Source organism: Balaenoptera borealis, assembly GCF_965194805.1.
Source record: "Balaenoptera borealis genome assembly, chromosome: 6".
Taxonomy (NCBI): Eukaryota; Metazoa; Chordata; class Mammalia; order Artiodactyla; family Balaenopteridae; genus Balaenoptera; species Balaenoptera borealis.
The window spans coordinates 76,420,211-76,446,415 of NC_138863.1; the positions used below are offsets into that span (position 1 = coordinate 76,420,211).

At 39.5% G+C, this 26,205-nt stretch overlaps 1 protein-coding gene and 1 long non-coding RNA gene across 5 annotated transcripts in view; one reads left to right on the top strand and one right to left on the bottom strand.

Moving 5' to 3' along the window:
* The window catches only part of KCNJ3 (potassium inwardly rectifying channel subfamily J member 3), a 166,621-nt gene extending 153,935 nt beyond the window's left edge, over window positions 1-12,686 (bottom strand). For 2 of the 4 annotated variants that reach the window (XM_082395773.1, XM_082395774.1), the window contains exons 1-2: window positions 11,898-12,686; window positions 1,258-1,474 (exon numbers count right to left, since the gene is read on the bottom strand). In XM_082395773.1, coding sequence (XP_082251899.1) covers window positions 1,258-1,474; window positions 11,898-12,599 — 919 coding nt within the window. In that variant the 5' untranslated portion in view covers window positions 12,600-12,686. Of the gene's footprint in view, window positions 1-1,257; window positions 9,336-11,897 lie in introns of those variants that run through there. The other 2 variants (XM_082395775.1, XM_082395776.1) reach the window with 2 other exon arrangements.
* A 3,216-nt stretch (window positions 12,687-15,902) lies between these two features.
* The window catches only part of LOC309630481, a 600,204-nt gene continuing 589,901 nt past the window's right edge, over window positions 15,903-26,205 (top strand). Inside the window, exon 1 of the long non-coding RNA XR_014245696.1 lies at window positions 15,903-15,933. This is a non-coding gene — a long non-coding RNA (uncharacterized lncRNA). The remainder of the gene's footprint in view (window positions 15,934-26,205) is intronic.

Below are 26,205 nucleotides of genomic sequence, written 5' to 3' on the forward strand. Positions count from 1 at the left end.
TTAAAGTGAAGCACTAATGATAATAAAATAATAGTAATACAACAGGTAGCTTCAAGGTGGTTATTATATCATTCTCCTTTTAGAGAGATGGGAAAAAAAGTTTACGGAGATTAAGTATCTTGCCCAAATTTCAAATCAGTGTTACGTAACAGATGGATAAGATTACAATGGCTTGCCTCCCCCTGCTCCTTGGACAAAGCTTTATATCAAGGTGGGAGATTCTTTCATTATGTAACGTCTCCCACCTTGATATAAGGCTTGAATGTATCTACGCCATTGCCAATGTTACTTTCAATGCCATAGTTTTTACATAATAACTAGCACTTTAAGATTATTAGAATGATATTGTTAGAAAAAAATTAAAAGCTAAAGTATTTCTTGCTTTCTCACTACTTGTAGCAAGGGTAAAACTCAAGATAGATAGATATAATTATGTAAATATTCCATTATTAGTCTCAAGCATTCAGCAGGTTCCAAACCAACTGGCAATGCTTAGGTCCCAAATAATATACTCTGATTTATTGTTTCTTTCCTTTGCCAACCTTATTCTCCTCAGAGAGTAGCAAACTGTGGGTATTGCAGCATAGCAACGCTATATCACATCCTAAGAAGTAACATACTGCACATCGCTATACCAAAGCCGAAAAAGAAGAAAATTTCTTTTCAAAAAATTTTTGGTCAAGGTTCAGCTGGGGAAATCTACTGACCCACTTTGAAATTAAAATGCTACTTTAGTGTGGCTCGCGCCCGCGTGCGCGCACACACACACACACACACACACACACAGGGAATTTTCCACTGAGGTTGCATATAGTAGCATATCAAAGCTCTATCAATGACACCCGAATCACCATCCCTAAGGCAAGAATATGCATGCTGAGTTCAGGCTGCTCACTAATTACCCTGAATTTATTTTAACCTTAAATCTTTTAAAAAATATATGATTATAGGAAATCCAAGTCTGCAGTTAAACTAGAACATCATAATCATTTCTAGGAGTCATCTCAGTTTCCTTTTCTTTTTTTTTTTTTTGCAGTAAGTATTTCTGAGTTAACATTACAAATGCAATCATCACAACAGTAAATCTTCATTTTCAAAGCAGTATCAACTTAATGTTACAAAGAAATAACAGACAAGTCATTACTTTCATTATTGCGAGCTGAGACATTTAGCCCAAACCATGATAGGTATTGTTCATATAATATAATGTTATTATGGAATAAAGAAACTTCATGACATATCTATGTTTTTACTCACCAGTTGTTTCCACAATGCCTTCTAGGATGACGACAATCTCGAATTGTTCACTTTGCATGCTTCGCTGGGATAGGTCATAAAAGGGGCTTTTGGCATCAATCACGTGGCAAATCGTGAGGGGGGAAACAAGAAAAAGTTGATCTGCCCCTGTACTAAAACCTACATCCAGTTCAAGTTGATCAAGGGGAAGGAACTCACCCTCAGGTGTCTGCCGAGACTAGACAAGCACACAGAAAAAGAGAAGAAATCACCACTTGTACTGAAATTTGCAAGGCAGCCCAACAGTAATTTACATCATTGCCAACATTCTGCACTATCAATCATCTGCAACAAAATCCAAACAAATCATTATGCAGCTATGTTCTAGCAAATGGGCCGAAATCCCACATAGCTCATGTGGAACATACATGCATTATTTATAATACACGACTTACTATAATTACCAGTCCCTAACTCATGAGCTTTGGAGAAATGCCTGGTCCAACAATGGCTGTTAACACAAACTGTGGAACTAAGTGTATATGTGCTACTGCTTGACATAAATCACTAAATGATAATGCACTATACGCCAGATGTTTTTTCCTCCCAAAGCAAATAAGTAGGCAATTCTTACAGAGTTTGTTAAAGCTAAAAAAGGTTGATCATAATTTAAAAACAGATTTATTGCATTATTACAAAGCAAACATAATAATTTATTTTTCCAGGACCTTTGAAAAGTAACAGATAGATAGAAACTACAATAGAATAGTGAAGATGTTATCATATTGAATAATGTTATGTACACAACAGCTCACATAATAAAAATAAAGGCAGATGCTGTTAACTTGTGGCTTTCGAACTACTAGTAATAAACTGCATTAAAGTTATTTCTCTATTTATTTTATGAATTGTAAAATTAGTGAAAATTTGTGCTCAACTGAATTTCTTTAAATCAAAATGCAGTTTAAAAAATCTGTATTAGACAAACTTGTAGTTTACTAAAACTTTCATATGGCAGTGGCACTCAGTATCAGTATAAATCACTGTAAAGCTTAATTCAACAAACTGCTTGCATGCTAAAAAAAATTAAATGTGATTATTAACAATTAACAAACCATGAAAATAAACTTATCTTTCTTTTCTATTCATTTTTCATATATGTTACTTATAAGGATCACGATAAGCAAATATTCAAGTTTATATGATAATGCTGGTAAAATAAAAGCTGGGTTAACAAAATCAGGGTGGAGGGAGGCTTGCTGCCGGTTGAATGGGGTTTGGAAGAATCCAATATATCTTAAGAGACTCTTTGCAAAGCAAATTTAATAAACAAAACAGACTCTGCAACACTGGTCTGTCCAATGAATCGGTAGATTGAAGACAAAATCCTTACTTTCAGAGTTCCCGGAAAGACACTGGCTTTGTAAACGAGCCTGAAAACACTGAAAAATATGGTTTAGTAAGCTGTCCTCCACAGCAAAACAAAACCAAGAGTTCCAAGTTGGTGGCAAATTGTTACCGCAGCAATTGCAGAGTCTCAAAAGCAGAACTAGTCAATTAGAGAGGCTACTTTGTAATTAGTGATACTCAGGAGTTTTATTTGTGTAGAAAAAAAGTCCAATGAAAATATTGAGACTATTTTTCTTCTCTGCCTTATTACTAGTTGATTAAAAATTTAAAAAGAAGAAGAAAATGATTACTGACAAGAAAAAAAAAAAAAACATGGAAAAACCTGATGGTGCAAAAATAAAAACAGCAGCTCTAACAACCAATGTTGGAGAAAACTAGTCATCTCTAAGCCAGTAGAATTCATTTATCTTTCTATATATATTCTCAAATTGGTAAAATACAGATGAGACCAGCATCTTTGCAAATACACAGTTGTATAACATGTATTGATTAATGTAACAAAATAAAAGTCAAACACAAAACAAAAATAAATAAAAACAAAAATCCTGGGTCATTGTTCTCTCACCTACTAAGAAACAGGTGCTATATAAACACAAGGTGGTATTCTGACATTTATAATTAATGATCAGAATTTGGGTCATTTTACCAACTATTCTAAGCTCTGCTTTTTCTGCATGAAATAAAAATGTTCAAAAACATAATTTTTAAACTCAGTTTCCCATTTATTTTAAAATAATTTCCCCCAAAGAAGATATATTTTTCTAATTTTTATATACGTACACCAAGGCTAAAATTCATCTCCCTTACTTATATATTTGTTATTTATACTTGCACCTCATTCTTAGAGTAGCCTTTAGCTTCTATATCCTCTGCTCATTCAATAACCCATGAAAAGAAGTGGCCTAGAAACAGATAGGTTATCAGGAGAATGCCAACCTAGAATAAGAAATATTTTATTTTTAGCAAAGCAGTTAATTCATATGTAGGTAATTTAGACTTAAATATGCATGAATCTGTTCCATTAACGTCCATAACGTTCCAGACTCCACGTTATCTTCCGATTTTAAAAATGTGTTCCATATACTCAAAATTATGCCTATACTCCTTCCCAAATGCTTTATATCCTATCCAAGTCTTGGCAGAAACAAAGTTGACAACTGCACCTATTTTGTGATACTATGGGGAAAGCAGTACTTCATTTCTTTGAAAGATGTTTTCCACACTTATATCTTTTTCCGATAAGTGAAATTCCCTACATATTCTCTGATAATTATTTTCCAGTGGATAAATTTAATCTTACTTTAAATGACTCTGAGGTACTACATATATCCACAATCTTATCTTTCACTTCTTCTTCCTTTTTGTTAGCCCAACAGATATTTCAACTATCAATATGCTTACCTCCCTGATTTTTGTTTGCTTCTCTGACTCTGTAATAGACTGGGAAGCCTATTACTCACTGTGAGTTAAAGAGAAAGCTTTTCTGTTTAGAGGAGTGAAGGGTGTTTGGCAGGTGCCTGGAGCACTGGAATTGTTTGAAGTCTGAGCTCCTGGGCAGAGCAAGGTTATCTTATCAATACTCAGCCAAATACGATGTTCCAGAACCTGACATATATCTACCAAATACACTTGCAGAAGCATGCACATTCTACTCTAGGTTTACAAGGAATTCCAATCTAGGCTTTTCTAATTCTGGGGCAATTCCAGAGATTTTTCTGGAACAAGGGGGGAAAAGAAGCCTATGTTAGTTATAGTCTCTCAACTTGTGTAAGTGGAGTTAGAGAACTTTTGTTCAAGGAACTGTAACACATACATAAAAGATACAAAGGAAAAAGAGGAGTTATGGATGTGCCTTTATAAAATTAAACTGTGATCTGTACCTTGAGTATGTAATAAATCAGTAGCAATGATATTTCATCCATTTCTAGTTCTCTTATTTAGATACCAATTACCATATTTCACCCAGAAATTTTGATAATAGGCAGAAAAAAATGTAGTTAAAAACCAATTTAACCTTTATTTATTATGTCATCTTAAGAATTATGATAAAAGAAGAAATCTTTCATTAGTAGAGCAGTTTGCCCCTGGTCTACATTATCTCCTCTGGTTCTATAAGACTCCTAATTCCAAAAGGGAACACAGAGCCATGATCTTTTCCTGGATAATACATAAATAGATACGGTCGAGATCAACAACAATTCTAAACAATTGTTTAAGGTGAAGAGTGATGCAATAAATTATTAAAATTTCTAAGGTTGACTTTACTTGATGAAATAATCATTTAGAATCTTGAAACTATTGAATAAATAAGTGGGGAAAAGGCGGAAGGGAAAACAGTTCATGGAAAATTGGTAATTCTTAAAAATTTAGAACATAATTTGAAAACACTAGCACTTGAGAATAACTTAACATACAACTTTTATTATCAATTGTATGAAATATTTTGGGGAAGGAAATAAAGATTTTTCTGCCATTTTAAAGACTTTCTGGTCGGTTGCATTATAGTAAATTCTGAGAGTTAAGACAAAAATCAAGGAACTCTAAGGCATAAAGTTTGTTTAAATTTATTGTCCAAAAACATTATAAGTAGAACCTCCTGGATTTTTTGAAATGATTGTGTGCAATTTAGATTTTGGCAATAATGTCTAAGTTATTCTTTGTAATAAAGATATTGCTATTGAAATGTAGTATTTCTATTACACACACTTTAATTATATGCCACATGGATATATGTCTAGAACTTAAGGTTTGTGCCTCATTTTATAGTCACATGTACTAATTTCAAAGAAGCAGCTAATGTCAAATGACTCTGAACTCCCTTAGAGACCAAAAAGGCCTGCAAGATAATAAATTACAACTTCTGACTACAGGTGGAAAAGGAATCAAAAGTCACAGATGCCTGGAAGGGATTATTATCATCATGTACTTTACAGACAAATAGCTTTCTTATTACAGATAAAGGACTGTAGCGTATGTATCCAAAGACAAAGACACACACACACACACACACACACACACCGCTCTGGGATACACATTTAGAACTGCCCTTGGCGTAAGTAGATCCACATTTCGCTATCCTCCTTCTGGGAGATTTGTGATCAGTTGCCCACATTCATTCAGCAGGGACACACTTCACCAATACAATCAATCTCTTTGCTGCCTTTCTCCCATCTCTCCAACCCATTACTGTGTTCTAATTATAGCCATTGTGCTCTTTCCTAGCTCGGAGGGAAGCTAGGGGAATTTTGAAAAAAAAAAAAATTAATCTCTCACATCTGACTTGAGATGTACTTCCATAATATTCTAAGGCGTGATCCACTCCCCACCACTTTTCACACGTACCTACTGGAAAAGGTAATGAGGGCCAGTGGTCCAGAAAGGAAAAGAAGGAAAATGTAGTTGAAGACAGAGAGGGCAGCCCTTCTTGCCTACCACTTCCCCACCATTTTACCTGTAATGTCACTTCTCCTCTTTAAATGTGCAATGTGTGTGTGTGTGTGTGTGTGTGTGTGTGTGTGTTGAATATATGCTGAAGTCAGAAAGAAAATTACATGCAATGAGGTTAGAGTACTATGTGGAATCTAAAATTTGGAAATGAGCCAAAAGCAGGTACCAGGATAAAGAACAACAATGCCTTGTGACTCAAAGCATTTCTGGCAATGATTTTGGGACTCAGACCAAAATTAAAGTCAGGCAGAAGAAAGTGTGAACCTAGAATTTCATCTGGACTTTCTACAGTTGTACATTTCTTTTGACTTCTTATAAATTTATTTATTTATTCTTGGCTGCTTTGGGTCTTCGTTGTTGTGCACGGGCTTTCTCTAGTTGCGGCAAGCGAGGGCTACTCCTCGGTGCGGTGCGCGGGCTTCTCGTTGCAGTGGCTTCTCTTGTTGCGGAGCACGGGCTCTAGACACGCAGGTTTCAGTAGTTGAGGCACGCGGGCTCAGTAATTGTGGCTCGTGGGCTCTAGAGTGCAGGCTCAGTAGTTGTGGCACATGGGCTTAGTTGCTCTGCGGCATGTGGGATCTTCCTGGACCAGGGCTCGAACCTGTGTCCCCTGCGTTGGCAGGAGGATTCTTAACCACTGTGCCACCAGGGAACTCCCCTCTTTTGACTCCTTAAGTTTGAAATTCCATCAATCCTCAGGTGGAAAAAAATATGACCAACGTCAAGCCTAAAATAAAGATTTTTAATGCTAAGCCAATTATCCCATAAAAATATGTTCACTTTTATGAAAAGAAAGTAACTTATAGATGGAATGTAATTTATCTTGTAATAAATTTTGTGAGGCTTCTGTACCATTTAAATGAAAGAACAGCTTTATAATTCCTTGAGGACTTTTTATGGAATTTATAATAACTGTGGACAGGATTTGCAACCCTACTTGCACATTCCCCTCCTACTCACCAAACACCCTCAAATCCACCATGTGCTTTTTCCTGCTTCTCTTCATCATTTGTTCTTACCTACTACTGTTTATTTTTGGGTCTTTATGTCCTTATTTCTGTTCACACTGTATTCCCCTGAGCACAAGCCACCCTGTCTTTTTCAGGAACCATATGAAAAATAAAAAACAAAACAAACAAAACAACATATTACTACTATTTAAAAGAAGAATAGTAATCACAGTCTTTAAAAAGAACCCAAGTTCTATACCTATTACAGAATTATTGTACTTGTGTCAGAGAAAGCAAAGCTAGACTACATAGAAACTGTACTTTTTTTTTTTTTAAAGACATAATAAACCCACCTAAAAAAACCCACTGACCATTATAAGATCTAGCCCCAAGAGTTCTGGGGTACTCAGTCTTAGACTCCTTGAATCTTTTTACTAACCACTTGTATGATGTTCGGAAGAAGAGTTTTTTAATAGATATTCACTTGTGAATTAATTTTTTCAAGGAGATAACTAATGATCTCAAGATTAAAACGAAGTGCAAATTGACCAAGACCAATTGGAGAGAAGAGTCAGTCATACAAAATAGGGTCATATAGAGTCAAAACCATAATTGCATTAAAGTGCAAGGTATGGAAAGAAGACAAACTAATAAATATATGAAAAAAATCAGGAATCAAGTGGTCCAGGAATCACTGTGGTGAAAAGATTAACAAAATATTAAGGTATATGAAGGGAATGACGAGCTTGTTAGTTTTGCAGATGCAATTTTGGTTTTTATTGCATCTGCACTGGATCACATTCATATGAGGAAACTAGATAGTTTCCAATTTTGAGTATCCATATAAATGGAGAATAGAAAAGATGAGTATAAAAATAATGTATGTGATATATTAGAAGATAACTGGGCATCATTACCTTTCATTAGGTGAAAGTTAAGGGTTGCATAGCTGACATCCTAGGAAAGGAAGACGATGACTATATGCCATGAATAAAAATATGAAGATATAAAATTATACTTCTATGAGAAAAATTTATCCTTACCTCTTAATTTCAAAATATGGATCTAACAATAATTGATTTTATGTTTACTTTATGTAAATAAGGTTTGACTGAGTGTCTACATATATATATACACACACATATGTATACATGTAACTGTGATGGCTTCTGGATAATAAGTGTGCAAATTCTTGAATAATGTATCAAAAAGTTTAAATCTTTCCCTAATAAGATGGAAATCTAGGCCAGTCAACCATTAGTATTAGATTTGTAGGAAGGGGTGAGATTTCCAAATCCTTTAAACCCAACACTGAATTACAGGGTCCAATGTATCAACCATTAGTCTCAACTCCTTAATCCAGGCATTTTTATTAAAATTTTAAACTGGATGTTGTATTAACTTAACATGACCATGCTATTCATTAGTTCCTATATTTTAGGTTAAAAAAAAAGACAACTAAAATAAATTGAAAATTCAAATAAAACATCAACATGGGGATGAAAAGAGGAAAAGAGAAAGAACATTCATCTTAAAAGAGCTTTCTATAGTTGTATTCATAATAACTATAAATTTTAAAGAATAACTTCCAATTATATTCTTAAATTTTTATGTAATCTGCTTTCTTTTTTTCTAAGTAGAAAAAGGACTGATCGCTCCAGGCATTAAGTTGGAAAATCTATAATTAAATATTGAAATAAATTTCAGTATTTGCAATCTTGGAAGACAGGAATAGAGTTGAAATAAAATTTGCTTTCATATAAGTTAACAACAATTAAAAATTAGAGAAGTTATAAGAGAAAAACTTCCATCAAGACACAGAATTCAAAAACAAAGAGAAAATGCACAGAAAACTTCACAGTAGCAAGGATTAGAAAGCCATATGCATGTTCTTACTTTTCTATTCTTTACAAGAATAGAAGTGCTTTAAATCATCAAATATAATTCTTATATTAATACTGATAAATAAGCTTTTATTCAGCAAATAAGAAAACAGCAATAGAAAAATATAAATGAAATTAAATTAGGTAATAGAACTCATATAGACTCTAATTACTATTATTAAATATTATGGTTTTGCTGCCTTAAAATTCTATGTATTTCTCTGTATTAAAGATACATAAATTTTACATTTAAAATGTCAAACATGGGTTAAGAGAAGAAACTGAATATGTGTAATAATATTTAGTAAGGATGTATAAGACCAATATCAAAATACTACTGCTTTAAGATCTTGGTATAGCTTCTCTTTAAAAATATAGTTGGCTGTTTTGGGTCACTTCATCTCAGTCCCTAAAAGAAAATGAGAGTCACTTATTAAAGGCAAATCTTCCCTCTAATTTTGCTGAATGTTATTAGTTTCCTAATAAAACATGGCTCCTTTTAAATGAAGTCTAAGGACATGACAAGAGCTATGAGAATTCATTTTAATCACCATGGCTACAGGACAAATCAACTTCAAGCAAACTCCAGTAACTGGTTGGATGAAGAGCTGCCACTGATCAACCCTCTCCCCTCACAAAAAAAGCAGGACAGAATTGCACCATAATTTTGTTTAAATATAAATTGACTCCACATGCCAATTATTTTTACTTTTAGCACTGACATCTTCCCAACAAATCAAAAGTAAATAATTTTATAAGAACATTATACATATTGTTTTAATTAGATGTTTTTATCACCTTGTGTTAATATAGCACCTTGCTCCAAGTTTGCCAACAATGGAAATCTTTTTTTTGTTTGATCAGGACACTCCTTGTGGTATATGTGGTACTTGCATAAAAATCACTATCAGTGTCCTGAACCAGTGTAGACACTGGGTGCTTCAGATTCACTACAACTTTGTAAAAAAACAAAAACAAAAAACAAAACCTACTATGTAGATTAATTCTAATTATTTCTGACTATTAAAATAAAATCTGATAGTCTAAAAACATCTAAATATGTTTCCTCAAAAAGATATTTGTTTTAATAAATGTATTTATATGTTTGAAAAACTAGAGAACAGCAATAACTGACCTTTAAAGTCTAATTTTAAGTTTCCAATACACCAATCAAGATGATAAACTACTCCTCAGTAAAAATCTCAAAGTGACACATGAACATGGATTCCACGCCAGAGACTTTTGCACTACATTTACAAAGTGTTGCTGGTAGGCCTAACCTAAAAAGAGAGGTTATATATCTTGTTCTATTCATAGAAATAGGCACATACAACAAACACCCCTGCAACAAACATGTCTACAACATGTTTAGCCTGATCCAAACAACTCAGTTCAAATGTGGTCCATAGCATGATATACTAAGTTAAATTAAAACAAAAAAAAATTACATGCAGCCCATTGGAGTTAATTATAAAGAATATGATCTACTCAAATTATTTATTCACAATTATCTTAATTAACATATACAGCAGAACCAGGTTGAAAATTTTCCAGTAAGCTATACACAATTAGTTTGTTTACTGTCTGTAGCATAGTAAATATGTATATGATGTGGAGTGACAGGACAACTGAGCTGCTTTAAGTCCAACACTATACTGAGCAAGATGGTCAAGATTAATTAGGGTAAGACCTTGTAAATGAATAATGAAAATGACACAAGAGCCAAATTTTTTTTAAAGCACATTGGACCACTTTTAACTACCATATAAACTGAGGCTGTGTAAAACGATAAAGACCTGTAGAGTAAAATTGAAATCTCAAAGGCAAAATCTCAACTTAAATATTTCAGATTTTCATTTTATTAATGCTGAGTTCTGAATGGGGCTATGGTTTTTCCATGCAATCTCAGATAAATTTTTAAGACTGTATTGAGGTCATCTTTTCAATTTATGAACATTTGAAAACTATCTAAGGCAAATCCCTCAAAAAGATGGATTGTAAATAACACATAGAGAACTGGGCTTGTATCCCTCATTCCCAGACTCTAATTGGGTGAGTGATTAGAGTGGGCTTCTCTTCTTGTTTGTAGTGGTGCCCTCTAACGACTAGATGGGCCTTGCTTTAATAATCACTCCATGAGCAATTTCTTTTAGCATTTACACTGCTGATGGTAGGAAGCAATCTTCTTTAATGGATGCTGAAAAGCTTCAAGTGAAATCTGTAATTGACAAAGGCTTCATAGAAACAGGCAATTAAGAATAAAATTAATAAGAGACTCTACAGGAAAAGCACTCACGCTTTCACAGAATATTTCTCTAGGAAAATATTTGGTAAAAATAAAACTTGAAAACAACCAGGTGTTGTTTTTCCACTTTATAAACTGCTTCTCTGGTTTGGGTACTTGTTAAAAAAAGATGACCACAGATAGAGTTAGAATCAATGTTCTTGGGTCTGAAGGAATAATCCACCTGCTAAATACTACTAGGGGGAAAAAAAAGAAATTATGAAAAAGAAAGAAAGAAAAGCCCTAAGTGAAAATTAAAGCAATCTCAGCACCTTTTTCTTCAAACTCAAAGCTGTTCAGTTTTAATACTTCAAGTTTACTGGAGTAGCCTATTGACAACAACTCAAAAGCTCTCTAAAGAGCAAAGCAGCAAGGGTAGGAAGGAGAACAGGGCACTCGTGTAGCTCAGAGGTCCAGGAGCCTCCAGAAAGTGACACAAATACATCCGATGAATATAAATAAGAATAAAATAAAATAAATAAGAGCACGAGAGTGGGTGGGAAAAGAACAGAACCGTCGGTTGTACTCTCTTTGCCCAGTCCCCCACCCCCTCCCAAGCTCCCAAACAAGGAAGTTTACCTGGGGCGTTAGGCAAGACTTGGAGCCTGAGGGTGGCTCTCAGGTGAGTTAATTCCCGGGTTTGCGGGCTGGCAGTCGCCAGGTGGGGAGGGGGCGGGTAGCACTTACTTTGAGCAGCTTACAGCGGATCTGCGCGGAGACCATATGGCTGTTGCGCAGGTTGCCCACTCGGAACATGAGCGTGAGTTTTCCGTCCCTCATAGAGATCACCGCGTGCTCACTAAACATCAGGGTCTCCGCGCGCTTCTTGGGCTGGGACATCTTGATGAACATGCAGCCTATGAGGAAGGCGTCCACGATGGAGCCGAGAATAGACTGAAAGAGGAAGAGGATGATGCCCTCGGGGCACTTGTCGGTGATGTAGCGGTAGCCATAGCCGATGGTGGCCTCGGTCTCGATGAAGAAGAGGAAGGCCGAAGGGAAGTTATAGACATTGGCCACGCAGGGCGTGTAGTTGCCGACGTGGGCTTTGTTCAGGTCGCCCCGAGTGTAGGCAATCACCCACCACATGGACGCCATGAAGAGCCAGGCCACGGTGTAGGTGAGAATGAAGATGAAGAGGTTCCAGCGCCACTTGAGGTCCACCAGGGTGGTGAAGAGGTCCGAGAGGTAGCGGCTCGTCTCACTGCCCAGGTTGCCGTGCTGGACATTGCACCGGCCGTTCTTGTCCACGAACCGCTGTCGCTTCTTCTTGGGCACAAGCTGCTGCTGCGGGCCCTGGCCCGGCCCCTGGGGCTGCAAGCCCGAGCCGCTGGACGAGGTCGTCACTACCTGGTAATCGTCCCCAAATTTCCTTCGGAGTGCAGACATAATACGGAGGGGCGAGCCAGATTCAAACGCGAAGCGAAGGCGCAGGAGCCGAGCGCTGCAAACCAGCACCAATGAGATGGTGGGAGCGGGAGAGAAAGGGGGGACGAACGCCGGCGTGCCTGGGGCGGGGGGCGCACCCGGCAGGTAGCTGCGGTCTCTGCCCCCCGCAGACGCCTCTCCTCCCCTGGGACGGAGGCTTTCTCTCCACGCTGAGTCTTAAAACAAAAAAAGTGTGCTCCCACACTCAAGGCAGGAGGGCTGCAAGGACCAGGAACCCGAGCGCAAATGTGCCCCCAAGCTTTTCGAGGCCTCTCTTTTCTTCCCTCACCACCGGCATCCCGGGGGCCCCCTCTTGCTTTCCCGCAGCCCTCCTGACTATCCTGCAGCGCTCCCAAACTGACTGTTTTAAGATTGATGAGTTGACAAGCGAGTTCCACCCCACCTGCCAACTCGCCGGGCTGCCGAAGCGGCGCTACCTGCTCGGACCAGACCCTCCCCCCCTCCCCGCCGCTCCCCGGTCTCCCGCCCCGCGGGACGGCTCCCGGCTCCCTCCGGCGCTCCCGCCTCCTATCTCTTGGCCCAAATCCCGCCCAAAGGCATGTCTGCCGGGCACGGGTACAGCAGCCCCTACCCGCGCCCTCCGGGCTCAGAGTCCCCGCTCCGGAGTCCGGAGACGCGTCCGCCTGCCGTCCGCGGGCCGCTGAGTTTCCGCGGGCGCCACCGGGGCCCTCAGGCCGCCCCCGAGCGCTGCAGAGACGCGGCGGTGCGCTAAAGCCGAGCACTCACCCAAGGCGAGAGCGCAGGAGGCGGCGCGGCCGGCGGCAGCGGCAGCCTGGCCTCGCACTCTGCCCTGAAGGCGGTTTTCCTCGCCCCTACTTTTCCTGGGGCACCACGACGGGCGCCAACGCCGGTCCCCCAAGCTCCGCACCTTCCTGAGGGCACCGCGCTGCCCCCCACCGGAAGGATCCTGGCGCGCCGGGCACAGAACGACTTGGGAGCGGGACTCGAGGGTTCCTTGGCGCCGTGCTCTCCCAGCAGGCGACAGCGGTGCAGCTGTAGGGGGTTTGAGCCTCGGGATGCGGGGCAGACTTCTCAGGTGAAATACCAGCTCCGCTCCAGCTTTTCCTCTGCTTCACGGTTCCTGCCTTGTCCTCGCCCCCTCCTCGGTGCCCCCACTCCCTGTCCGCGTCTCTGTGGCCCCGGTTAGCTGAAGCGAGGCTCGAGCAGGGGGCGGCGGGAGAGCGCTGTGTGTGTTGGTGCCTGTGAGCCGCTGCAGAGCCGCGCTAGCCCCGCCTGTCCCTGCCTTCCTCCACTGTTTCACCAGCCTGAATTGCACCTCCGCGCCTCAGTTGAGCCTGCAGCGTCTGGCAGCTCAGGAAAAAGCGAGCCCCTCCAATGAGAAGCGACTCTAAATCTGCTCCCAAAGGAACTCTCCTTCCTCGCCCCCCTGCATCAGGCAGAAAGCCCCCAGGAAGCAGCAAATGTGCTCTTTGAAAGGAGAGAAGTACAATATGCCTCTCTAACTAGGGCTCTCGTGTAAACGGATGCCTGGGTTTGAGGATGCATCATAAATAGGCATCCCGACTGGCTTCGAGATAAGCCTGTTCAGAACTCAGAGTTGCAAGTAGCGGAGGGGGCTCAAGATGGGAACAGAAAGGAGGGGAGGCACTCCTAGGAAAGCTCACGGTCCTCCCTGAAAATGGCTATTAGAAAGACTTGCAATGTCCGGAGTTAATATGTGGCTGTAATTGAGGGAACAAGGCTGGATTGTAATGGCCCAGGCCTGGCAGTTAACTTAATGGAGGGGCAAAGTGCAGAAACAGCTAATATAGTGCCCATGCGTAAACATCAGCTTATTTACCACATTTCATGTTTGTTCTAAGATGCTATGGTCTCCTATGGCATATTCCATTCAGTCCAAACACATAAAATTGAATTTGTTGGAAAATTATCAAATCACGGGGTTATGAAAGCAAGGGGCTGCTGTAAGACTCCCAGGCAAAGGAAAATAAGTACATAATCATTCTGCCAATTCTCTGCCAATAGGTGCTCCCTTCTAATTCTCTATCTCTAAACCTTAGTGCAGGTAAGCCCTGCACCTTGTCAGCCATAAATAGAGGACTCTTTCACTGTCCTTTGGTTAAAACGCCTATCCCAGGTTACAGACATCTCCTGCGGGCTCTCTGATAAGAGGTCAGTGACTGTGATTCTTTAGGATTACATAAGAAGGGAAAGTGACACTGTGGGAAGCAGAAACTGCTCTGGGCCTGGATCATAAGACCTGGTTGAGTTCTGGCCCTGCCATTTACAAACTGTGTGACCCTGAGCAAGTTGCTAAACATCTTTGACCCCCAGCATTCTACTCTGAAAAATTGGGAGTTTGAATATTTTCCCAAAGTTGGTACCTGAAAAAAAGAGAATGAATGTGGTTTTATTAACTCCTTTTGCTGCGAAGGATGTCATAGACTGGGCTGTAAAATTGCAACAAGGCCAAGAGATGAGGAATGAGTGTTTGGAGTTGGCCCCAAGTTGGGAACTAACACATATTCTCCTCTTATCTCTGACTACTCTCCCCCTAATCATGATGCCTTTGTCAGACTGGCTTCTTTTAATTCCTGAAACCCACTGAGGCATAATCGCCATCCTTGGACCTTTGCCTATCTGTGTTCTCTTTCTGGAACGTTCTTGCCCTGGCACTCCACGTTGCTGGCTTCTTCAGTCATTCAGCTCAGCCTGAATGCGTCCTCCTAAAGGAGCCCCTTCACTAGCTTTCCAGGTACCCCCTACCATATCATCTTAGTTCATCTTCATGACACTTCTTTTTCTAGCCACTATTTTCTTCATTTGTTTGTTGTTTCTCTCCCCCTCCAACAGAGTCTTGGAATAGAAGAGCAAGGACCTTGTCTCCAACACCTAGAACACTATCTGTCACATACCAGGTCCACAATAAGTATTTGCTGGATCAATAACATATACCCATATAGATATGTCACTAGAAACCCCACATGCATTGAGTAATGCAGAATTAAAAGTCATCACTAGGGCTTCCCTGGTGGCGCAGTGGTTGAGAATCTGCCTGCCAAAGCAGGGGACACGGGTTCGAGCCCTGGTCTGGGAAGATCCCACATGCCGCGGAGCAGCTAGGCCCGTGAGCCACAATTGCTGAGCCTGCGCATCTGGAGCCTGTGCTCCACAACAAGAGAGGCCACGATAGTGAGAGGCCCACGCACTGCGATGAAGAGTGGCCCCAATTGCCGCAACTAGAGAAAGCCCTCGCACAGAAACGAAGACCCAATACAGCCATAAATAAATAAATAAAATTTTTTTAAAAAAAGTCATCACTAAATCAGGTCACTTAAATAAGTTAATATAAAAGAGCATGTAAATTAAAACAAAGTAATCCTCCCTGTGCTTGTTAGCTTTAGAACTGATATTCTATCAGTTGCCAAATCCTTTTGATTGCCCCACTGCAATATCTCTCTTTTAAAAATGGTACTAACTTTCTTCAAATCCCCATTTCATTTTAGACCCAAAGTCAGATGATGTTGTTGCCTTTAGTCTTTTACTCCTTCAAACTGTCCTAGGTAGTATTACTAGATCTGTCTCCTTAAAATCGTATATGTTAAGCAGTGGCATGGAAACTAAAGAGCTCTCTGATAGTTTCATTTAATTATTTCATTTCCAAGCTTTTAAACATTCCCACTTTTTAAAAAACACTTTTCTATGAAAAACCTTTGCCATTTCCCAACAACTAAATTTATAAACAAATAATTTTATACTTCAAGAGACATGGTCTCGTCTAGAGGCTAGAAGGGGGAAATAACTTGCTGACTGTCACAGACTTAATAAGTGGAAACTTTGAGATTTGAACCCAAAACAATGAACCTCCAGAACCTAGTTGTTCTGCTATCTCTTCCCAGGTGCCTAGAAAGGAGTCTAGGATTCTTGCTCCATAGCCAGGGTCTCCCTCCACTCCACCACGTTTCTCATACAGGTTGAGATCTAAGGTCCACCAGAATATAGCCTAACCTATCTTTCCAAAATTATCTCCTACCTTCCCTTTAATGTGGGCTCTGATCCAGCCAACTTTGATTGTTAGCAATTCCCCAAACATTAACTGCATTTGCTCAACTGCAGTCCTGTCACTTAAGTATTCTTTCTCTATCCCTGCAAAGTCCAAATTACCATCTCTAATGTACACACAAGAGAAGGGAAAAATTCCTTCAGCTTTTACTCCAAGTGCTATCTCCCCCACATTTACCTTATCCTCCCACTAGCCGTAATCCATCCCTTCTCTGAATTCTCATTCCCCTAGATTTGCAATGTGGTTTTTACTTTCTAGCCTGTATTTGAGCTCAGAATTTACCAAGATTTCCCCTATAAAATAGTAAGCACCCTGAGCATCCACCTATTACTATTTTGATACCATCTAGCACTCCAGCTACCCAACCTGGCCTTGCATATGATAAATATTTAATACGTTTTTAGAGAGAACTAAAATTTACTGAGCCTACTTTAATGTGCCAGGCAACTTACTTGGAGCTTTACAGTTAGTATTCCCATGACATAGCTAGCAAGATGGTAGAGCAGGGATTCCAAAACATGTCTGCCCATTTTCAAGGTCTCTCTTCTTTGAGAGAAAGAGTATTGCCTGATAAGTTAAAGATTTTTCAGGATGCCATCATGTCACACTTGAAACGTGACTGAGCCTTTGGCCTATTTGTGACCTTGAGTCCAACTCCTTGAAAATGTTTAAAGATGAACCAAACGCATCTTCCTCTGTCAGGACAGCTGCTTCCATAATGAGGTTCTGGGTGGCAGCCAGCCCCACGGTGCTGAGGCCAGGCGGGATGTGTAAGGAACGGATGACAGAAGGCCACCTAATCAGGTGCTGTCTGATGAACTGAAGTGAAACATTGTGAAGAGAATGGGTCAAAGGAAGGAGAGGCACACAATTTCAGCCAAGACCACAAAGCCAGAACAACCTGGAAAATAGAACTACAGAATACACAATACACATTTGGAGTCTAACATTCATAGATAGGGTGGTAGATTGTAAACAAACTACCGTGCAGTTCTTGGCCGGGGCGGTGGTGGGGTGGAGGGGAGATCAAAGCTATATTTAACAACAAACTCAGTTCTAAACAAGCTGCATATTTATTCTTCCCAGAAATGTTTCTGGCAATGTCTTATTTGCTGTGTCCAAAATTAGTAATAACACAAATAACTGTAACTTTAAAAATGAAGGATATGATTCTGTGTTTTAATACTGAAAAAGCATGACTTTGCACATACACTCACCCTATTATATAACAGAACAGTGTGGAGAAAAGAGTAGATTTAATGTAAAAGAAAAAAAACCTCTGCCCCTGAGAAGTCCAAATTCTAAAAATGACTTAATCTGCCAACAGTGAAAAAAGCAAAGCTTTGAACATCTCAGGATACCTGGAGTCCATCTCCTCGTCATTCACTTATTGCCACTGTGACTCCCACCACGAAATAGTCCACGTGGCCAGAAATATTAATTACTCCCGGGTGAAAAGGGTATTATATTTAATACTCCTTTACTCCTAATCCTACCATTCTCCAAAGTCCGGTGAAGAGATGGGCAGACTTGGGATCTGAAGGTCTTACGCTCCAAAAGGTGACACATTCCCATTACCACCATAAGCTCTGCTATATCTGGGAAGAGGTCACTCTTTGAAATTCTGCATGCAATTTTGGGCAATAGAATGGTGTTCCTTTTTTTTTTCAACCCTCCTAAAAAAAGATACCGAAGTTATTTTCTCTCTTGCCAAAAAAAGAAGGAAAAGAAATGAAAGGGAGAAATCAGTTTGAGATTTGATTGCGCAGATTTGAGAACAGAGGCATTGCCATACCATAGCAGATGACTCATCCAGCCCTTCATCTTGGCTCCAAACTCTGGCCTCCGCCCGAGGATTCAGGGAAAGGCAAAATGCCATTGTCACTTGGAGACCATTTATTTAGCAAGGTTTTCCTGACATAAACCCTCTCTTTACTCCAAAGCTATACATGGGAATACTCTGGTTTATGAAAGAATAAGGACTTTAAAAAAGTCTTCCAGAACTCGAGGTCTGTTAGAAAAGAAATAATTGTTTTATCAGGCTCAAAGGTTTGTTGGAAGGGTGTGAAGGAAAAAATAATTTCCTTTCTTTATTGTGTCAGTTGAAGTTATATCAATACTTCTGAGGATTTCTCCCCTGAGAATAAGGATGAAGTCCCAGATGTCAAAATATGTACAAGAATGCTACTTAGTTCAATACAATACACACTTAATGTGCATAAACCATGTGCCTAGTGCCATGCCAAGGGTTGTGCAGGTCAGAAATGATGACAACGTAATGCCAACAAAATGTTAACAGCAACAGCAATAATAATAAGTAATACAATGTGGTAAGCATCTAAAGGAAGAAGATTGTTTTATTAACGTTCAGAAGAACAAGTCTCTTTAAGAAATACTGTTCCAGCAAAGGTGAATTTTCCAAACCTATCAAACTGGAATCACTTACGTTTTTTAAGCATTAAATTACCTCTGTCCAAATGACTCTATTTTAGAAATCTGAAGATAGAATTTGAATAACAAGATTTCTAGGAGGTAACATTTCTACATAATTGGAATAAGATAAGAAATAAATTATATTCATAGAAAGTTACAAACATTAAAATATTGGAAGAAAAAATACAAACAGTAGCATTTTGATGGTGATAGAGTAAATTTTTCACTCGAATCTTCTGTGCTAGTGTATACAAAAAAGATTGTAATTATTTTTCACTAGTGGAAAATAAAAATGCAACTTTTGTAATTTTCATTACAATGTTAGAATGACAGATTGTGCCAGTACAGTTTATCTGGGACGCAGATACCGAGACAAAGCTAGGAAGGCAGAAGGTTTCTTAGGGGTAACACCTAAGATAAAAGGGGAAGGGGCAGGATGAAGCAGAAAGAGCCTTTAGGCTGTGATGCTGATCTGACATTAATGAAAAGAAAGGAGAGAAAACAGAATTGAATAGAGAGACACTCAGACTATTACGCAAATTTGCCAATGGGGAGCAAAAGTTGGCCATGGGAACAGTACAACGTTGAGCATAGATGGCTGGGTCCTCCTGGGCTTGCTGAGCTGTCATTGGCTGGGGGCTGCCCTCAGGAGAACATGACTTTGGCTGAAATCTGCTTCACACTGGGAAAGGCGCTGTAGCTGGAGACCAACCCATCCCATGCACTCCTTCCAGCTGACGGCAGGTTTTTCTTGAAGGGAGATCAAGTGGCAAACATCCAAGGCTGCCAGTCAGAGAAGTGGAATTTATCAGGGTCTTTTCAGAAGTTTTGTTACAAATATCCAGAAATACTAGTATAATCTAACCAACTGTTTATGACTGTGTGCGTAAATCTTCAGTTTTGTCCTGGTACAATGACACGAATCTCTTTTTTTGGGGGGGGCGGGGTGTGGGTAGTAATAGCCCATGGCCATGTTGATCTTGGCTTCATTTATAGTCTTCTAGAGGGTAGAAATATATATATGTGTATATATATTTATATATATATATATATATATGTGTGTGTGTGTATATATATATATATATATATATATATATATATATATATATATATATATATAACTTCTTTTAGCATCTTCCAAGACTGAGGCAGCTTGACAGAGAGAGAGAGAGAGAGAGAGACAGGAGTCATGGAACAGTTGGGCATAGGACAGGAGAAGAGAGTAAAAGAGAAGTTATGAAAGATCCTAGATGATAAAGAGATTGAGAACAGAAATCAAGCAACTTTTCACAGCAGGAATCCCAGGTTAGAAAGAAGAGTAGAACAACATACAGAATTTTCTGAACTCTGATTGTCCTGTTTATAGTTTTTAGTTGTACATTAGAATCACCTTGGGACTCCACCCCAGTAATTGTATCAGATTCTCTGGGCATAGGGCCCAGCATCAGTATTTTTCAGAAACTCCCTTGGTGGTTCTGACAACACAGCTAGGATTGGGAAACACTAATTTGGGGAACTGCATACCTATTAGTGCAGGAGCGTCCCTGGGAAATGTCACGCATGTAAGTATCATCAATCTTTCTCCCCCCACTCAGAGGCCCCATTCTTTGGCACCAAAGAGAGACAGTTGGGATTAGGACCCCCTTGTCCCCTGTACTCTCACAAATCGCCAGAGCCCAACACGTGTGGATCTGAACGCAAGCAGACAGGAGGATCTTCCCCTCCTTGGAAAAGCACCTGGGCAAAGCAGGACGCAGTGTGGGTTGACTGTGGTTTCATCCAATCCTACCACCCACAGTCATAAATAATGAACATGGATGGAAGGATCTGGGGCCACTGAATTCTTAAGCCCATTAATGTTTTAAGTTTTTTCATTAATAATGTTTCTACAGCTTTCTGCGAATGTGGATGTGAATGTAAAAATTCTGTCTTTAAAATCTTTCTTCGCCTCTATTTATCATACTTTCATGAATTAAAAACGAAACTAGGAAAGGGAGGGAGGGAGGAAGAAAGAAAAGGAGGGAAGAAGAAAGGAAAGAAGAAAGAGCACAAAAATTAAAACTCTCACAAAGATTACTGATTAACCAGTGGCAGAGCACATCACCCATGAACCTGTGTGGCCACATCGGCTGACAGCCAAGCTGAGCTCGGCAGAGCTGGACATCTGCTTTATGTTATGTGATTATTTGGAGAGGAGCGAGTGAAGAAGAATTACAGAAATAAAGACAATAACCACTAGAAACTAGGATGTCCTTTTTATACACACTTATTTCTAGAATCCCTTCCAGTTTTTACTCAGGGAAAACTCTCAATACTTTTCATTTAGCTTTGCGTTCACTCAGTAAAATGACAGCGTAAACTCACCCATGTTAGTGATGACCCAGTCTTGAAGAGATCATCTTCATATTCCCCATGAGATAACAGAAGAGGCCCTGGGGATTAGTAAAGTCCAGGGGTAGATTGGGGTTGCATTAAAACTCTCCATTTCCCTGTTATGTTGTTCCTACTTCAACTTACAAAGTGGGTGCTTCAGCAATTCAAATTTCCGGTTAAGTCAGCAATTATTGTTCAAAACTGATCTGAAAGTAAAAATTGTATCTAATTTGCTCATAGAGAGCTACTACCTATTTATTGTGAACCCACAGACTATACTGTGGCTCTAGAAACATCTTGGCATTGAAGTAATAATTAAATGTAATGATTCACCAGAGCTACTCTTTTTCCCCTCTCTCATCTCTAGCCGCTAATTGGAAAGTCTCTTCTCCAAAAAAGAGCTTAGGTGATTGACAAATTTTTTTAATTAGTGGATTTCTCTATAGGGAGAGTGGATGGGTATTAGCAATCTATTGTGTATATAATATAAAGAAGATGCCTGCTGTTCAACAGTTACATCTCTGTATTGTTTTTGGTTTGCATCAAGGTGAAAAGTCAAAGAAAGAAATTAAACATGCTGTGAAATGACCAAATAATGAATTAACTTTCCATGTACATAGAAATAAAGTTCTTTCCGCAGTAGTTTTTAGCAAAATCAAATAATAAGGATTAACAATTAGAGAAGGGGAGAAAGAGAAGATGGAAGAGGGAGGTCACAGCCCAGTTCTAGCCATCAGTAAAGTACATATTATTTTTTGCATTCTGTGAGGCTAAAGTTGCCGCTGATGAAATGTCCTCACATATTCTGTCAATGTCAGTATGCAAACATCACTAAATAAACCCTTGTGTCAAAATGTCACATAGTGATTATTTATGCTTCTTGACAATACCAATGAATGACAAGGCGACCTCTATAGCTGTGAAAGTTTGCATACCAAATGTTAGAGGTAACATAGATGAAGGACAATGTAGTCAGCAGAATTCATTTAAACTGTGCCATTAAATTAGCTATGTTACCAGTGGCCAGCACAGCACGCACTACTGTGATTCTCCTGAAAGAAAAATATCGACTAAACATCTTAATGCAAAGCATTTAATAATTAAAATGCCTTTCTGAATCCCTACTATCAAGTAGTCATACCGAAAGAGAAGTGTCATTTATTTTTCTCCTTTATTTGCACATTGTTTCAAAAGTTTCTTCTTCTGAAATTGAATATGAAGTCCACATATTTAGAGGAGACTGCAATCACTAATGAAGTTTGGATAACACAAAACAAACCCAAATGACACAGTGATAAAAATCTTTGCAATATATACGCAAAGTGACTAAGATATCCAGCCCCTTTGTTCCTGAATCCCCATATTGTCTCCTGTTCCGACTCTATTCAGCGAGATAAAGGGTAGATCAGTGGGACAAAAACATATACTGTGAAAATATTTTATTAAATCAATCAGTAAAATCTGTAAGGTGATTATAAATCTGTCATCATACATTTTAAATATTAAAAAATAATTAAAAGGCATTGTTTTATTAGGGATAACAAACTACTAACATTTCCCTCTATTAATCATCCTGATACTTACTGATACATTGGATGCTCAAAAGACAATTCAAAGTTACCTAAATCGTTAGGCTTTTTAGGGTCTTGACGAAGACCTCTGCCTTGCCCCTAATTGTTGGAATATGAATCCTCACTTTGAAATTTCTGGCTTTGTGACCTTGGCAAGTTACTAACCTCCCTGTTCTTGGCTTTTCTCATTGTTAAAATGAAATAGATATAGCTTCTACCTCACTGAGGTACAGTGATGTGATAATTAAATGACAATCTTCATAAAGCAAAGAGTCTAATAATATCTGGCACAAAATATTTTCAAATTCAGTGAAAAACAAATTCAAAGATTGTCTTTAAATGAAAAAAAAATCGACATGGAGAACTTCTATTTTGCTATTAGCTTACAGATGATTTTACAGCCCTTTCCTGGTGGCACAGTGGTTAAGAATCCACCTGCCAATGCAGGGGACAAGGGTTAGAGCCCTGGTCCAGGAAGATCCCACATGCTGCGGAGCAACTAAGCCTGTGCGCCACAACTACTGAACCTGTGCTCTAGAGCCCATGAGCCACCACTGAAGCCGCATGCCACAACAGAAATATTATGAAATTAAACCAATAACTAAACTCCAAAGATTTCTAACATATTGACCCTCCTTTATAATAACATTGTGGGGCACAAGTTACAGACTCTGTTTTCTCAACTCAACAGAAATGAGCGTGCCTACTTTCGCTCCCTACTCGCTCCCATTTTCTTGCTTCTCTGTCAATGTTGGCTGTATCTGAAGTTACCCTACACAGGCTCTGCTATTTGTGTTCTAGTAGGCCCTTTCATTCACTCTTATCCTTATTCAGGATACCTTTGCCTATTGATGGGAGGAGAAATCCACCGACCATCTCATTCCACCACCACCACCACCCAAGTCCTTGCCTCTACATAAGAAAAGAATTGTCTCCTTAACAATCCAACAAAAATATAGCCCCCACTCACTCTTCACAACAATAAAACTCCTGCTGGAAGCAAAGCAAATGAAAACCTTCCTTAAATTTTTCCTTTATCGAAATGGTGAAAGAATTATTCACCAGAACACTTTTTGTGAAGTGCAAGTGTTTGAGCGGTCTCTGAGACATGTGAAAGTAGATGGAACTGTTTCAAGGTCAGACCTCAAGAGGTGGTTGTTAGTCCTGGGAGGAAGAAAGAAAGAGTTGAGAGAGGCCTCAGCACTGGGCTGGGGGACCTGTCACTCTGGGAGGTATCATTCCTCCCCATGACAGTCTTCAAAATTCACCAAGTTCGCCGGTACGATGATAGTTTTTGAAGCCAATGAAGTGCCTGGAATTCATACTTCCCTTGACATAAGGCAAAACCAAGGTGGTCCTTGCAGCTGCAAGAGCTGAAAGGTAAAAAGATGCAGGAAGAAACAACCCCTAAAATCAGAGAAATCTCTTTGAGGGCTTTGGATTGGGCAAAACCATAAGGTTCAGATCAAGTTGGAATAGTTCTGTGAAGGGTAACGAGACTCCAAAATGACCCTCGGTTTATAATTCTGATTTTGTTTTGCAGGTTTATTGAAAACATTTTCCTCACTAAGTCAAAGAGATCGGTGGCTACACCAAATCAGCTTTATCACCATTAACCTTTCATTGTGTTCTGTGTGGGTCACAAAATGACACAAGTGAGAAGAGAGCATTTTGAAATTCAGAGATTGGGGGAGGGGCTAGGCTATTAAAATAACTGTGCAGGGGCTTCCCTGGTGGTGCAGTGGTTAAGAATCCGCCTGCCAATGCAGGGGACACAGGTTCGAGCACTGGTCCGGGAAGATCCCACATGCTGCGGAGCAGCTAAGCCCGTGCACCACATCTACTGAGCCTGAGCTCTAGAGCCTGGGAGCCACAACTACTGAAGCCCGCGCACCTAGAGCCCGTGCTCTGCAACAAGAGAAGCCACCGCAATGAGAAGCCCACGCACCGCAAGAAAGAGTAGCCTCCCCTTGCCGCAACTAGAGAAAACCCACGTGCAGCAACGAAGACCCAACACAGCCAAAAATAAATAAATAAATAAATCCTTAAAAAATAAATAAGTAAATAAAATAACTGCAAATATCTAGAAACGCTAGCAGAGTATTTCAAATAGTGACTTTAGAAAGTAAACCCACCTAACATAAGAATGAACAAATTGGTGCTATTTAATGGCAAAATAGCTGTACTATAAAAAGTGACACTGATACTTCAATTCTACATGTCTTTCAAACAGTATGAAAAGCTGTAACTTCAGAGTCTACCCCAAATAAAAGCAAAAACTTGTAGCAGTGATTAAAAATATATATATACGATTTCCTAAGAAACATCTTAATACAGACATTATAACGCAAGGGAATTTTATTTTCAAAAGCCAGGACACCTATAAGTAACAAATTAGTTTCATGAAACTGTCACAATGAGTTTGTGGAAAGAAGAAAAATTTATATTGTTTTCTAGAATTGCATAGTATTCATCATCTATTTGCAATAAAGTATGATTGGCTGCACTAACACCAGGGTTACTTTGAATAGTTTCTAATGCTAAATAACTCATGACCCTATGTACCGTCTAGAACTGTAATTGAAGGTGGGGAAGAATAAAAGTCTTAGAACTCCTTCTTAAAAGAAAACTTACGAGGAAGGAAAAATAAAAGAGGTAAAAGCAGAGCTACTTCTGTTGAAGCTGGATCGGGGCACAGAACCTCATCAACACAGACCTTTCCTCCTTTCTCATGGTGGTCCCCAGGCAATCTGAGAAACTACGGCACTCTGAGAGGTATAGTCCATCCTCCTTGACTCTGGAATTTAATCAACGGAATGGAAGGGAGGCAAGGTGAAGGAGAGATGCCAACTTCACCCCGAACTGTGTCCACTTCTGGGATTCTCTGACATTTTTGGAATGAGGAGGCTGAGCTGATGAAAGTGGATTCCTTGAAGGACTTAAAAGCCTCATGAAAGGAAGTTCTTTCCTTCCAAGGGAAGAAGGAATGAGGCTGAGAAGTTAGTACTGTAACAAAGCCTTAGTCATAGTGGGCTGAGCAATTCTGCCGTAGGTTATCTATCACACAAAATATCTCTTATCCAGGAGCTAATGGTCTAATATAATGCATGAGTCTTACAAATATGCAGGTGTGGGGAAGGATTGA